Genomic DNA, 17,104 nt, shown 5'->3' on the forward strand with positions numbered 1-17,104 from the left:
AGGCAATGAAGTGGTACTTGCAGACCTCTAGATCCACCTATTGCATTCAAAGAACTCATTGAGCAGAGAAATAAATGTGTGAATCGATACAGTTCCTAGTGAGTGGCAGTGGCTGAGAACCTGCAGGAAGTAAATAAAACAGAAAGGCACTGAATGCAAAAAAGACAAAAGAAAGTGTGTGTGTGTGTGTGTGTGTGTGTATGTGGGTGTGTATGAAGCAAGAGATTTGACGAGAGATGTGAAACTTGCTTGATGAGGAAGATTTCCCCATTCAAAAGTGAACGTAATTGGATGGGTTTAGAACACAGGAACACAAAAGCATCCCTGGTGAATCGGGATAAGATCCCGTCTAGTCCAGCATCCCATTTCTCACAGTGGACAAGCAGGGCACGAAGACAATAGTCTAAGCCAACTTTGCATATTGAAAGAAACTTTCAAAGCTAAATCTCAAATATCAGTATTTTATCATTCTTTTAAAAAGATCATTATATACCTTTGTATACTTTACTACAAATATGAAGGTGGTTTTTATTCCAAACAGCATGGTAGTCTTAACTGTGGGTGGTGGCCCAAGGTAGGAAAAGAAATTATTTTCTCTTTTTTAAAAGATTAGATAATCCCTAATAACTATATGAAGTGGGGGAGATGTGCATACAGAGCTACAATCCATGCATGCAAGACATTGTGTGCATGGTGATGGTGGGAAGGGAAGGTGTGTACTTGAAAACTATGATTTAGCAATTTGTGGACATTATTTTGTGGAGATCAATTAATTAATTGTTTACAGCATTCTGTAAACCACTGGATATTGGTTTAATAGGACACCACACAAATTGTTGTGAGAAGCTATTTGCTTTAGGTGTAAAGCAGAGCTGCTCGGCTTTGACCCTCCTGCAGTTGTTAGCCTACAACTCCCATAATTCCTGGCTATTGGCCACTGTGGCTGAAATTATGGGAGCCTTGGTCCAAAAACAGTTGGAGGGCCAAAGTTGAGCAGCCCTGCTGTAAAGCAATGGTTTAATATCTCATATTGCTAGCAGGTGAATTAGCAATAGCATCACTGGAATTGCTTCAAGCTATTTCTAGGTTCATCAATGGTCTTTCATGGAATATTTGAAAACTGGTACCCTCTCCTTTCTACCTTCATCTTCTTTGCCCTCACCTCAGCAAACACACACTTCCATGAACATTTATGCATTTCCCAATACAAAAGTCCTTTAATTTCCCTAAAACTTAAATGAAGTGTAATATCTATGGTATGTAGGTTCCCTGGATCCTACAACAAACAGCATCTGTTTTCATCAAATGAAGTGCAGTGACCAATTTTGATCCAAATTTACTTATAAGATCCATTTGGAATTTTGTGGTATCCATTTAGAATCCCCACCCACTCTGCAAAATGGCTACACGGGTTTCACACAGACAATTCCTACTGTCTCATAAGCAGTTCCGCAATCCCTGCTCAAGCATTCTGCTTAAATGTGTATCGTTCCAGGAGATTATAAATCACAGGCAAGGTAATGCATTTTAACGCCATATTACAATAGCAGCGACCACCAATCGCTATCATTTGCACAATCTGAACCATGTCTTTATAGGAAATCTCAGTGGCTCCAGCTGTAGCAAGATGAGCAAGCCTCACAAAAATAGGGGGAGAGAGTTGAAAAGGAGGGCATGCAAAGACAGAAGACACCACACTCCTTCCAGGGAACTGCCCATTCAACTTTGGTGATCCCAGAAACCGCACAGAGGGCACAGCATATATGTAGCACCATGAAGCTAATAGACAGAACTTACAGGTCACTAGTAGTTTCTCTTTTAGGTTTCAGAAAGGTAAGAGCATTAGCAAGAGTGCCTATCAGAAGACACCATCTGGCAAAGAAAAGCTTAGAGCAGCGATTCCCAAACTGTGTGCAAGGAAAGTACTGCCAATGTGCCAAGAGAAATCAATTCAGTAATCAAAGGCTGCTGTGAGCCCAAAACACCGTTCCACTAAGAGTCCATCTGATGCATTTCTGCATGATTCATTGCACCGGGCTTGCCTACTAAATTCCAATTAGCTTCTGCTGATCATCCAATCACTTCCAGTGGGGAGATGCAGCAGAATTATCAGTTGTAGTAGGTGTATCCAGAACATAAAATCACACAGAATGCAGGGGACAGATCTCCTGTGGACAGGTAGCTCTTACTCTTCCACATTTTACAAAGGAAACCTTACATTAATCCAGAAAAGAAATGGGCCTCAGTTTGGGAAACACTGGCTTGGGAGCTGCAGAACCAATTATCCACAATTTGTATTCCTAGAGGATTCTTACCTCTTCTGATACTGATACCATAAAATAACAAAGCAAATGCTTTAGTGAAATTTTAAAAAAACTATGAATAAGGCAACAAGAAGGCAACAGGTAATGTTGAATCATTTATCAGTAGCCTTATGTAGGTGAAAAAGACTTTTAAGGATTGCAAATAAGAATCAAGAGCAAATGATCACACCAAATCTTCAGTTTCAAAAAACTCTGTGTGTATTCATATGTACTGTATATTAACATACCAGCCCATCACCAGTGCATGCTTACCAAACTTCTGTGGTGTTCTGAATGATTGAATTCAAAGAGGTTTTCAAATTAACAAACCATGCATTAGTGAGGTTGCATGGCTATAGCTGCTTTTCCTTTAAAGCCAAAATAAATTTGAGAGAGAGAAAGAGACAGAGAGAAAAATACCTGGGTCCTCGATGCAAATAAATGGATGCAGTTGGATCTTGCTAACTTTCTGACTGCCTCCATTATGATGACTAGTAAAATACAGACAAGTTGGCAAAAGAAATCCTCTCAGAAAAGGAACTCCTGAGGGCAAAAAATCCCCTCACAAAAAGGCAGGAAAACTGAGGCACAACACAAAGACTTAAAACAGCAGCCAAATTAGGGATGGAATACTGATGAGGTGAGGATACAGCCTTTAGTCTTTGATACAGTCATCCTCATGCAGACACACAAGGAAGAAATCATTTATATATTCTAAAAAGTATTTTCACACAATACACAATATACTAACTACTATGGCAAAGTATGTCTGTACATAATTATCATGTCTTACACCACGAGGTGTGCCCTAGAAAACAGCTATATGCCTTTGGTAAATTTCCCTTTTACTCTGAACGATGATGCTGTTTATGACATTTGTTAGTTGTCCTCCAAATTAAAGTGAAGACGTGAGTAGATATTTAGATATTTCTGCTTTGTCCTCTGATCTCAGAATGCATTCCAGAGCAGAATCCAAGAATTTTGCATATAAGCCAAAACATGGTTGGTGGCAAATTATCACAGGACAGCAGGACTTAAAAATCCCTTTGAATAGGATTGCATTACTGTTTTGTTGTTAAATGAACTCAGTGTGGAAGAGAACATAGGCAGAAGAGAAACAGTGGATTTCAAGATGGAAACTTATGAAACCAGGGACTTTTACACACAGCAGGCTCTACCATGGGTTGATTGGGAGGCTTTACTAAAAACTTGAAGTTGTCCCTGCAAAATGACATAAATAGTGGATTTTTTTCTCCTGGATATAAATCGGGCTACACTCTAATGTGCAGTGAAAAACCCAAATCGTGTGTGAACTGTTCCCCGATAACTCTCAGGAACTTCGGGGTAAATCTGGCAGGTATGTGAACGCACCCCCTCCATTCTGGAGGAGATGTGAGTTAAAGGGCTTTAAAAGCCCCATGTGAAAAACCTCCAGGCAAATCTTTAAGGGCCTCCCCCTCTAATGATGCAAGGCTTAACAGGAAATGTTAGGCTAAGGATAGTCACATATAGGATTTGACTATCCCAACTGGATGCTGCTTTTGATAAATGCATCAGGGGCGTATCTATAGTAGGGCAGGCAGGGCACGTGCCCCAGGCACCACTCGAAGGGGGGCACCATTTTTTAAAATGAAATTTTTAAAAAAATGGCTGCCAAAAACAAAATGGCCACCAGACATGCTCAAATGACCTCTGCAAGGCCCTAGGTTATGCCAGGCCTTGCAGAGGCCATTTGAGCATGCATGGTGGCCATTTTGTTTTCGGTGGCCATTTAAAAAAAAAATTGTATATTAAAAAATGGCCACTGCACCTGCTCAAATGGTCCCTGCAAGGCCCTAGGCCTTGCAGAGGCCATTTGAGCATGTGTGACAGCCTCTAAAATGGCCACCACACCGATCTTTGCAGGCCCAAATAGGCCCGAAAATCAGCCTGGGACGGGCTGTGGCAGTGAATTACGAGGCTGGCGGGGGGAGGGGGAACCTTTGCAGATCCCCCATGGCCTTTAGGAAGCCCCCTGAAGGGGCTATAGGTAATTTTTTTTAAAAAAAATTAATATAATATGTCACTGTACACATATTCAGTTCGGCATTATATACAGAGAATCAGGGCTTGTGAATACTGAGCTGATGCTTATGAGCTAGGATTGTATTCATTTGCTCTTACTTTGCTTCTTGTGATAAGTGAGTTAAATGTGATGTCTTAATAATATGGCTATTAATGGTGAGTTTGTCTTTGAATCAGTGTGAAATGCTTAGTATTAAGGCCCACTGGGAGTTTCTTGCTCTCTTTCTCTCATTTCAACTGTCTTTCTGAAATACTAGACTATATTCCAAGCAGTGACACAGTTTACGCTGCATATCCTTTAATTATTTTCAGAGTATCTGGGAAAAGTCAAATTCTCCATTTATTTCTAAAACTTATGTAATAGTGATGCTACAATGCATAATAGCGAATTAGACAGGCACTTCTGTTTAGTTTTCCAAATACACCTCCACATAGTATTTGGGTATTTCATGAGCTCCAGCATACTGAAATTTGTAGTTTGCCAGCATTTTTTGGTCTGGCTACATCCACTGCTATATAGTTTTTGAAATATTAAAAGATTAATGAGCTTGACTTGCATTTTTGAGCTGATATTATGGTGAAGTTATCTGAAAGATGGGTGTCAGATGTTTGGACAGGGAGCGCAATTTCAGTGCTGGCCCTAGGCGCTATTTTCCCTAGATACACCTCTGTGCATTGTATTATCAACTGCACTGGGTTATTTAGGGTCGGTGTGTCAGCTCCTTAAGGATCCTGAGAAGTAGCACATGGGCACAAGGCAAGTCGGGAGACGGAAACAGAAACAGAATTTCTTTGGAACAAAGATGCATCTGCATAAATCCTGGGATGCAGTCCAGCTGGTGACAGGTTCATTTCAATATGCCTCTAAGGAACTCCAGAGAACATGCCTATTATCCAAGTTTAGGCCAAAGATGATAAAACGGATGTCTCTCCCTTATGCCAAAGCCAACAAGAGAAACTCAGTTTAAGAATGCCAGCTCAGAATCTGCAGCAGATTGAGGAGGAGATGCAAAGAACTATTAAAAAGTATGTGATATGAGATGTAGGTATGCTGAGTTTATCCAAGGTTTATTTCAACAATCCAACAAGAGAGGAAGCATCCGAGCTTCCTCTTTTCCAAATTTGTTTCACAAGATTATGGATATGGCTGCAGGCCTGAGGTTTCAATTCCATGCCATGCAATTGGAACTTTTCTCTCATAGCCATATATAATCCTTTGTACGGATACCTAAGTATGCTCCACTCAAATCTATGGAAGATGGATTTATAATCAAGGCTGCATGGGGAGCACCTGAGCATCTGGGGTACTTTTCAAAGTTTTGATCATGTTTAAGAGGATTTCAAGCTCAATAAACCACACTCTGAAGTAAAATTGGTTCATCATTTATTTGCATCATGCAAGAAAAGCTATCAGTTCCAGTTGCGCTGGGAAGACAAGGAGAAGTTCTCATTGTCATCAAAAGATGATTCCTTCACAAGAAAGATTTGTACACAGTTTTACATTTCATGCCAATCAATATAGAATACAATTATATTCTTCTTGTCAACTGATGTTACATTGCAGGTTAAGGAAGGATGCACTGAATATGGATGTGATCTCCCCTCTTGAATTATCTATAGTGAAAGGAACATTTAGGAAGCAATGCGCACTCTGTGACATGATACCCCTGCCTACCTAGCACCATTTTCTCCATGGCATCTTATACCATCCCAGATTATGAGATACAAAGCACTTGCTTACTGAAAACTGGCAGGCAGGATTGTGGAGAATGAGAGGAAAACCGCCTCCTCATTTTACTCTCCAAAAACAGCAGCAAAGTCCAGCTCTAATCAGTATAAAATAAACAGTGTGTATGCACCTATGTACACCCCCTCCTTATCTATCTATATTGTATGTATAAAAGAAGGTAAAGTACTGAAGGCTGCCATTCTAATTTTCCAGTTGCACTGAGTCGGTTGTAGTTAAGAATTCCTCCATCTCCTTAGATTAAACTGTGAATATGAAATAAACCTCTGGATATGGAAACATCACAAAAAGCAACTGTTCAGCCAGTCCTTCTCTTTCAAATGTCTTTTGTCATAAAGTTTAGAGCCAGACATTGTAGCTCTGAGACTGATACGCTTTTGCTCTGCAAGCTGCTTGAGGGCCACTCTTCCAGTACTGGTGATCCTTAAATCAAGACCCTTGTAACAAAGGTGATCTTTTAATTAAAGAGGAAGTCAAGATGTCAAGGAAGAAGAACTGCATGATCCATGATATCAAAATGCTAAGGTGCCTTATTTTCTAAGGTGCCTTATTTTCTAAGGTGCCTTATTTGCTAAGGTGCCTTATATTGGGACTGCCCCAAATATGAAAATGCTACACAAAAACAAAAGCTGCCACCCTATACTAACTCAGAATATGCTCACACCTACTCTCTCAAACAGCAGCAATTTGCTTCAGTAGCAACTTCAGCAATAAGGTACTTTCCGTCTAAGCTGTTCACCTGGACAACTCAATCTACTCCCCACTAAGATGGCAGTGCAGACATTAAACACTTTACTGCTGGAGTAAACTATTGATATCTAAGAGCACAGTGCAGGTGCAGACAAAGCCATCAGTACTTCAAATGACAGTCTAAAGAGTTCTCAGTGATTATAATTAAAGCTAAAACTAATCTTATTTTTAAGCAAAGCAAGCAGCCATCACGCCTCTTCAACGCAGACTTAAACATATGGGCTAGGATCTGAAGAACCATACAAGTCCTGAACATATGGATTTATTCATGGAAAGTTGGATTTAAAATAACGCATTATATAAGCATAGCAGACAATCACTATAAAGCATTCACACTGTGGTTTAGCACACTTCAGAAAATGAGATGTACATATGGGATACAGAAGAGACAGCTGGAGGTATGATAATACCAAAAACAATTCAAAACAATGACTACTGCTACTACTATTACTACTACTACTACTTATATACACCATATAAGTAGGTACTACTGCTACTTATATGGTGGTTTTGCCTTAGGATAAAAAATGCTTGGATTTTGTTTTAGATCTTTAGAAAAGCATCAGGTATTGTATATCACTGCTAGATTTGGACATGATCCTTACTGCTAGATGTGGATATGATGCCATGAAAGGCTGGGTAATAGATCCAAACTAGAAGTTACATTCTACTTTTCTCAATATTTTGCTGATTGGAGCCACCATTTTGCTACCCAAATGTCAGCTGTTGGCAAAACATAGGAACAGCCCTGCTGGATCAGGTCCAAGGCCTATCTAGTCCAGCATCCTGTTTCACACAATGGCCCACCAGATGCCTCTGGGGAGCCCACAGGGAAGAGGTGAGGGTATGCTCTCTCTCCTGCTGTTGCTCCCCTGCAGCTGAGCTGGTATTTAGCAGCATTTTGCCTCTGAGGCTGGAGGTGGCCCACAGCCACCAGACTAGCAGCCATGGATAGAACTGACCATGAATTTGTATAAGCTCCTTTTAAAGTGCTCAAGCTGGTGACCCTCACCACATCCCATGGCAAAGAATTCCACAGATTAATTATGCGCTGTGCAAAAAAAGTACTTCTTGTCGGTCCTAAATTTCCTGACCTTTAGTTTCACGGGATGACCCCTGGTTCTAGTGTTGTGAGAAAAGGGGGAAAGGTTTCTCTCTGTCCACTGTCTCCACTCCATGCATGAATGTAACTCAAGCAGAATGCAATCTCTACTTGGGTTCTGCTACCCAGCCAATAATTAGTAACATGACTGTCCAAGCTTTGGAAGACGTTCAGCATCTTAAAATTATCCAATTAAAAAGCCTTTATAATATCTAGATATGGATATATAGATATAGATATATACATACACACACATACACAAAGTATCACACAAAGAGCCATCAAGGTTTGTTAATTTTTATAACCAATACAGAAGCATTTAGAGGCTTGCAAACAAGGACTTGGGGATTCTGTTATTTATTAAAGAGGAAAATACTGCTGCTTTCTCTGATGTCTTTATACATGTGCGGTTTATTTCATAATTTGAAGGTGTGTACTCTCCTTTAAATGTTTTGAGAGGGAAATCCCACTAGACATATACTTGTGTGGCCCTGTTCTAAAATGCTTCAAAACAAGAGGCTGTGTATCCAAAGAATGTTAGCCATGACCAAGCATGACTAAAATGAATGGCCGACATCCTGACTAACAAAGCACCAGCTGAAAGGGGAAAGTGCTGTGTATGTAATACCAGTGCTTTTGAAGAGCTACACACTAACACTGCCTCAGTGTTAGTGTGTGTGCGTGAGTGTAAAAATATCAGTGACTTCCCTTTCCTCTACAAGCCCTCTGTATCAACTGAAAATACATTCCCTGAGAGCTGTGCAACGCTCAGGGACATAGGAAGTTGCCATTTACATATTTCTGGATGGCACAGAGTACATTTGCCACCCACCACTGAGCCAGCAGTAGAGTTGTTAGCTGAACTTTCTTAGAAGTGTCGGTGCTTCATAAATTAGGATATCAGTCAATGAGAGAAGTTCATCATGACTCATTTGAGTCCCATTAATTTCAATGATACTTATTCATGACTAACTTTCTTGAGATACAACCCAAGGACCTTTATATAGCTCTGGTGCCCCAGCCAGTGAGTACTACAAAATGGATCAGAGCAGCAGAAACCAAACATGTTACACTTAGTTCTAGGAGTATAACTTTGCCTAACAGAGAAGGGAACATTTTAGAGCTGTCACCCAATGACATGTAAGCATTCTATCTGAGATGACTAATCATAAGAGCTTTCCTTGATTAATCAATTAAAACTGCATATATTTGCATATGAATAAATCAATTATTTCTGAACAAAACAGCGGGTTTTATTTTTAGAAGAGGCATTATGTGTCATAGCGGGTGCCATCTTTGAAGAGGCATTCTCTTCTGCTTGAGGCAGAAGAAGAAATGCTTCTTCTGTATATGTTGCCTGTTTTAAGCAGTTTTTGTAAGTACTTGTTTAAGTACTGGCCTGATGAATTGTGGACATCTTTTTAATCACATGAAACTTTTAAACTGATTAAATCTAACAGATTAATCAATTGCTTTTTGCAGCCTTTCTCCATTTTAATGTTTGTTTCTCAAAATGTCTCAAACACAGATGAAACAGGAGAAGCCACCAGGTGAATGCAGTAAACATCCAGCTGGCTTCCTGAAATGAGTTTGCTCAAAGCAGAGAAAACCCCAGGACTCTTCAGTAATAAACAAACAAGAAACACTTAGAATGGGCTGGTGGTCAGGGACTTGCTCCATCCTTTCACGTTCTCCCCACCTCAAAACTCTTGCTTTACAACAGTACAAAGCGGACAAATAAGCAACCGGCAAGACTATTCTGTGCAAAAGACTTAAATGAGAAGAAGAGCCAGCTAGTGGAGCACAGTGTGTGCGGTGGAAGACCTTCATACAAAACCATGACCAGAGAGTGTCTGTGAACAAAAATTGCGAGCATAGCCACCAAAGCACACTAAAAGCGTCCACATATTAGGCCAAAATGCAGCTGCCCAATATGGCATAGTATGGGGGGGTGGAATCACAAGTTTTCATACTATGATCTGGGAAACAAGGAATTCCACAGAGTTTCAATTTCCCTGCTTGCTGCCATTTACTTCCACCATAGATAGCATAAGCCCTTTAGCAACCTCCAGCTTATAGAACGGCAAGAATGCTGTAGCTTTCTAGAAGTGCTTTAAAGATCCGTCACCAGAGGTGGCTTTCAGTGACATCGTCCAGCACTTCTTAAGTTAGGAGTGCTGGATGAAAGAGACGTATAATTACATGTATGCAAGCCTAGAGTCTTTTTCTGATTAGATACCAAAGGAGAAAGCTTGTGAGAAGAATGGGAAGAATTAGAAAATGACCACGAAGCCACCTGCGAAGCTACACCAGCAGAGGAACTGCCCTGGCAAGCTTTAGAAGATTGAATCAGATCAGGGCTGGAAGAATATGAAAGGGCATTTAAAGATGCCGAGTGAGAGCGGGAAGACAAAGGTGCCAAACCTGGGACATCCAACTGAGAATTCTGTGGAGAAAGACCCAATGAAGGAACAAGAAGCTGTTCCATGCTTCGCCCTATTATTTTTCTCTGCATCCGCACATGATGCAGACCAGGAGGCTGCTGATCAATGACACTCTCCAAAGAGGTATGGTGCTTTTGCTGATCAGCTTGCATCTTCACATTTCTAAAGAAGTGAGCTGGGCTAGAAGCACTTAGGTCGAAGTTGTCGTGTGTTGCCAAGAGACTGGTTAAAGATGGGACACTTCTCGAAGGAGAAATATCTGGAAATAGATATGAAGGAAGGAACTTCCTTCTTTTGTCTCCACCATGTGCTTGGAAGTTCATTTTGGTTTTATTAGTAGGCAGCAGTGAAATTTCACCTACTGGAATACGAGAAGAAACACATTTGACATCCAGTCTCGTTTGCCTCTCAGGACTGCACCCTTGTGAACGAGACCCTTTGAGGGATATCACGTTGTTGTTCCTCCTCCTTCGCTCTGGAACCTCAAGTCCAGTTTCCAAGTCTGGCAAAATGGAACTTTGATCTTCGTATGGCAAGGAAATCATAATGGCAGGTGGGGGCAGTGCTTGTTTAGTAGAGATCAATATGTCCCTTCCACGGAGGCCAGAGGCTTCTGGGTGTTGAGGGTTTTGTTTACCACGCGGTTTGGAAACACCAGGAAAAAGCTTAGAGTTGGATTGTGGAGTTGCGCCTTTGGCAACAAGGAAAGGCACCGGTTGTTTAGGAACTGAACTGTGGCTCTGCTTAGCTGGAATAACAGGTGGGTTATTAAGAAATCGCTGCTGTACCTGGGGAAGTAGGATTACAGAAATTAAACCACTAAAACACACAGTTTAGTTACTCACATACAGGTAGAGAATATGTAATTACAAATATGACACAAATTTATATACCGCTTTTCAACAAAAATTCCCCAAATGTTATAAGAATGTAAAGGGTGGTATAGAAATCAATCAATCAATCAAATAAATAAAATGGCTCCCAGTCCCCAAAGGGCTCACAATCTAAAAAAGGAACATAAGATAGAAGCCAGCAATAGCCTCTGGAGGGATGCTGTGTTGGGGATGGATAGGGCCAGTTGCTCTCCCCCTGCTAAATAAAGAGAATCACCACTTTAAAAAGGTGCCTCTTTTGTTCAGTTAGCAAGGGACAAATGGTTAGCAATTGGCAAATGTCCACCACTCTACTTAGTTTATAATAAGAAAAGAACCAGGATTCAAGCTTGCTTGGAAAGTCCTGTTCTCATTCCACAGAAGCAGGGAAGCAGGCTATCACAGATGGGAGAAGGTGACTGATATGCTACCAAGTGACTGAATATGCTCTCCAAGCCACCTAATGGCACAGCGGGGAAGGAACTTGCCTAGGGAGCAAGATGTTGCCGGTTTAAATCCCCGCTGGTATGTTTCCCAGACTATGTTTCTCAGACTATGGGAAACACCTATATTGGGCAGCAGCGATATAGGAAGATGTTGAAAGGCATCATCTCATACCGCGCAGGAGATGGCAATGGTAAACCCCTCCTGTATCCTACCAGAGAAAACCACATGGCTCTGTGGTGGCCAGGAGTTGACACCAACTCGACAACTTTACCTTTGACTCCGCTCCAGCAAGCCTGGCTGTGCAGAGAAGAGCCTTGCAAGTTTAGACTGAGGGCAGTCCTCTTAGTCTAAGACTAGTCCATTTAGTCCAGTCTCCTTATTTTCAACAGTGGCCAGCCAGCTACTCAAAGGAAGTTCATAATCAGAACATGAAGGCAATTGTTCTCTTGTTTGACTTTAGCAACTGGTATGCTGTAGTATACTGCTTGTGAATGTGGAGGCTCCACTGAACTCTCATGACCAATAGCTGTTGATAAACCATTCTTCCATGAATGTGTCTAACCCTTTTTAAGTCATCTAAACTGATGGTTGTTACCACATCTTGAGGTAGTGAATTCTCCATTAATTATGCATTGCATGAAAAAGTAGACTACTTTTTCTTCCTTTTGTCTCCCTAAATCTACTGCCAATCCATTTAATTATTTGTTAAATTTATATACTGCTTTTCATTAAAATAATCTCAAAGTGGAATACAATGTAATTAAAACAATGCATAATTAAAATACAAAAGCATAGATAAGTACTACGAACCGCACCGCTCATTGAGGTCATCTGAGGAGGTTCATCTCCAGTTACCGCCAACTTGTTTGGTGGCTACACAGAGATGGGCCTTCTCAGTTGCTGCCCCGAGATTGTGTGGAATGCGCTCCCTGCTGAGATACTATCCTCCCCATCTCTGGCAATTTTTAAAAAACACCTGAAAACCCATCTTTTCGCCCATGCTTTCTCAGCTTCCTAAATTATTAGGGTTTTAATCTCTGATTTATTTTTAAATCGTTAAATTGTTTTAAGTTGTTTGTATATGTTTATAACTGTTTACACTATTGTAAACCGCCCAGAGACGAAAGTTTGAGGCGGTGTACAAATTTGATTAATAATAATAATAATAATAATAATAATAATAATAATAATAATAAAAAAAATCAATTTGGGAGCTGTGTGCACTCCCAATTTTCAGTTGTGTGGAAGCAAACAAGCAGGTAGGAGGAGGGAGAAGTGATTGTGTGGAAGACAGGAGCTGGATAGGACAGTGCCATCCTACCCAGACCCAGGTAGGGTTTGTCCAAGGTAGGAAGAAAAACAGTCCTAGCCAGTGTTTCCTCATACCTTGATTCAACACAATCACAAGGACATGGCATGTTGTGGTCTACAGGGCCACAAGCTCTCTCTTCCTTGGGTACTGGGTCTTTGGATTAAACAGGTTCTCTATAGAAAATATTTCCAAGGCAGAAAGGCTGTTGCTTTCAGAATGAAAATGTTTGGCAACAGGTTTAATCTTCTCCCGCGTGTTACCCTCAGCATTCACCTTGGCCTCGCAGTGTTTACTGGAATCACAACCATGTGTTACTGAGCAAGGCAGAAGTTACTGAGCAAGGCAGACTTAGAAAAATCTTGAGTCTTTTTCCTTGCAAAACGTTCTAAATTGACATAATATTTGGTTTAAAATCTCATCTATTTTTATTGAAGCCTTGGCTCTCAGCTCAGCTCAAAGACAGCCAAGCAAATATCTTCAATGGGATTTTTTTAAAGCAGAAGGGCAAGGTCAGGGATGCTCCTATGTCTTGGGGGGAAAGATGCTGTGCAGCCCACAGACTTATCTAACCAAATTCTAGAAAGCTGCTTCATCCAACCAACAGCATCATCAAAAAATTTCATTACAGGCTCTGCCAGCTATTTTTCTAGTCTGTCTGCCTCCTCTACAATCCTTTGACAGTGTGTCACCTATCATTGGCCTACTTGACAGAAAGCCTGAAAATGAAGAGAGCCATGTCCTTCTCCTCTTCAGAGATAAAACATCATCAGAACATGCTATACCTGGCTGTCTGGGGAAACAAGATAACAGAAGAGGCTCCCATAACATCTGAGGGCTCCAAGAGCCAATAGAGACCAAGGTCCATTTGAAATCCTGGAGGAATCAAGAGATACTCCAGAGAATCCATGCTCCTAGGTAATGAGGAAGAACTTTGGAAGACTCCACCAGCTGCACTGGTCATATATTCATGTAAACTCTTGCCATAAATGGCGAGATTTAAGAACAATTTAAGAACAGGGCTGTTCTTATGTTCTTAAATTAACATTATTCAGTCCTGCAGTATGGAGCGTGTTTCATCCTCAACAAGCTAGGAATTCAGGTAAGAGTCTTAATCCCCATCACTAAGCTGCAGTTCATTCAAATACTTCAGTCAAACAAGGCACCAGGTGTGTTCGTCTCCCCACAGGGTGCAATGCCCAACAAGACTTGTATTCAGGCACTTTTGAGCATATGGTGACAAGGCAGAGGGGGATATAGTGGGCCCATTCATTAGAATGAGTTTCATGCAATCTTCTACCATGAGGACATTGCCCCAAATCACCTCTTGGTGAAAACGCAATTGCGTTAAAAATGCCTCAGAAATACTGCAAAACCTGCTTATTTTCTTTGTGGATTAAGGAGAAATTGATATCTTTTGAAAGGTTTTTTCTTTTTAAACTTAATATTTTTTGTATTTTATCAAGCTTTTGTGTTTTCCCCCACGAAGTACGTATGCAAGTACTGTATTTCTACTTGAGCTGCACATAATATACTCAATTTCAATTTTCAACTCAAATAAGCAATTTCAGCGAGGTACAATTTTCCCCTCAAAACATTTGACAGTGCAACTACTTTTAATTTTTTTTGTTTTTTGTTCAGGGCCATTGTTTCTCTTGGCAGTTGCAGCTGTGGTGCCATTTCATTCTCCCTTGCTGATGCTTCCAGCTTCCTGGATTAGTTACATTGGAGATTCCATGGGAGATTCTACTCAGCCATAAGAACAGAAGAACAGCCCTGCTGTATCAGGCCCAAGTCCTATCAGGTCCAGCATCCTGTTTCACACAGTGGCCCACCAGATGCCCCTGGAAAACCCTCTCTCTTGCTGTCGCTCGCCTGCAACTGGTATTTAGAGGCATTGTTCCTCTGAGGCTGGAGTCATTAGTAGTCATTGATAGACCTGTCCTCCATGAATTAGTCTAAGCTCCTTTTAAAACCATCCAAGCTAGTGGCCATCACCACATCCCATGGCAAAGAATTCCACAGATTCGTTTATACGCTGTGTGAAAAAGTACTCCCTTTCATCAGTCCTAAATTTCCCAACCTTCAGTTTCTTGGGATGGCCCCGGTTCTAGTGTTGTGAGAGAAGGAGAAAAATTTCTTTCTGACCACATTCTCTACTTCATGCATAATTCTATATACCTCAACCCTGTCTCCCCGTAGATGCCTCTTTTCCAAACTAAAGAGCTTCAGATGCTGTAGCCTTGCCTAATAAGGAAGGTGCTCTAGGCCCCTGCTCATCTTGGATGCAACAAACAGCACAAAGTCACAAACCATGTAGCCAATTAGATTTGGCTATGTGATGACATCACTGAGGGTGCAATGGAACTGAATGAATAACCGCTGAGTACTGAATAATCACCATCAAGGAAATAAGCTTCTTAGCACTGCTGACAACTTTTGCAACCAATTGTGGGTAGTTTGGGCTTAGCTCCGATTTCTATCTGCCCAGGATAAGGTGGAAAAGGGGGTGAAACATGTTGATTGTTCCTACCTCTTTTGCCCAAGCTGGCTTCTCGCTGGCATTCATCCCCTCCTTGTAATGATAAAGGGGCTTCTTCTCAGCTGGTCTCTGCTCTTGCCGCTGCTGCTGCTGTTGCTGCTGGAGGGAAACCAGGTAGTCCCTCTCCTGTTGCAGCTGCCGCTGTAGCCTCTCTGCCTGCCGTTGCTCCTCCAACTGCTTGCGCTTATACTCCTGCCAAAACAGAGAAGCCAAGCAAATATTAGCAAGCAACATGGTGGTATGGAGTCACAGACGGCACGGCCAAGGTGGTGTTGGGGGAAGACAAAAAATAAATAAGGATAAAGATGTTTATCAGGTGGAAACGTAAATCCAAATAGTAATGTCTCAATTTTTATTTTTAACACACAGGCTTGATTATGTGGGTTTGTAAGGATACTCTAATTTCAAAATGGATGTTAATTACATTTTACAGAATTTCGGTTTTTTATTTTTGAACTTGATTTAGGAATGAATTCCTTGCCCTACAGCAACACTTCCCAACTGGTGTGCCATGAGACACTGGCAGGTGTGCTGCACTAACTTGCTGTGAGTTTCAATTCCACGCTTTTGGCGCCCGCTCCCTTATCCAAGGGGAGGGTCATGTCCTTCCTTATGCATTATGGGGTGAGTCAGCTGCATGAGGGATACAAGGGATGGCTACAAATAAGAATAAAGGAAGGAAGCAAAAGAAACACATCAATAAAAACTGCAAGATGACTTGGTCACTGCCACACATTAAAAAGTGTGACTGTGTTGGGGGTGGTTTAAAAGATTTTAAAATTTAAAAGAATCTAAGTGTGCCTCAGGATGAAAAAGATTGGGAAACATTGCTGTACAGTGTAAAACATGTTCATGTTGTGCACATCCTCGCCTCCCATTACTTACTCTTTCCTGCTTTTTAAGCTACGCCTTTCATACTGCTCAGCTACATGTTTAACTAGCCCCTGGAGCAAAGCATTACTTTGGCTCTGACTCTGGAGAACTCTGCCTGATTCAGACATTATAAAATTGCACCGCTGTAGCCATATACAGTGGCCTGAAGGGGGAGGAAGTCCCGCCCCCTCATGCCTAATCATGATGGCAGGTGCTTCAGTGATTGCAAGGCTGGATCAATCCAGCCTTGAAATCATGAAAGCTCCCGCCGTCGTGTTTAGGGCGCTTCCCGCTTCACACAAGCAATCAAGCAAGAGTCTGTCATCACCAGTAGGGTTCTTCCTTCTTCAGACCAGCTCTGCTGTAAGCATGTGTGGCAGGGCCTGAAGGTGATTGACACCGCAGGGGCGGGACTTCCTCCCCCTTCATGCCACTGTACAGGGCTACAGCGGTGCGATTTTATAAGACCTGAATCAGGCTTCTGTCTCTACTTCAACACTTTGCAGACCTCTGTGGGGAGGCTGTGACAATTAAACCAGCAGAAATTCTGTTTAAGGTCATCTAAGTGGGCAGGGGTGTAGCTACAACCAGGGGCAGACTGGGGGCACCGAGAGGGCGGTGGAATGTATGTGGGGAGGGCACTGGGTTATG

At 41.5% G+C, this 17,104-nt stretch overlaps 1 protein-coding gene across 11 annotated transcripts in view; it reads right to left on the bottom strand.

Moving 5' to 3' along the window:
* TNIK (TRAF2 and NCK interacting kinase) overlaps positions 1 to 17,104 on the bottom strand; it is a 413,952-nt gene that overhangs the window by 72,212 nt on the left and 324,636 nt on the right. For all 11 annotated transcript variants that reach the window (XM_053305179.1, XM_053305184.1, XM_053305182.1 and 8 more), the window contains one exon: positions 15,572 to 15,772. In XM_053305179.1, coding sequence (XP_053161154.1) covers positions 15,572 to 15,772 — 201 coding nt within the window. The remainder of the gene's footprint in view (positions 1 to 15,571; positions 15,773 to 17,104) is intronic.

This window comes from Hemicordylus capensis, chromosome 3, assembly GCF_027244095.1.
Source record: "Hemicordylus capensis ecotype Gifberg chromosome 3, rHemCap1.1.pri, whole genome shotgun sequence".
NCBI classification, from domain to species: Eukaryota; Metazoa; Chordata; class Lepidosauria; order Squamata; family Cordylidae; genus Hemicordylus; species Hemicordylus capensis.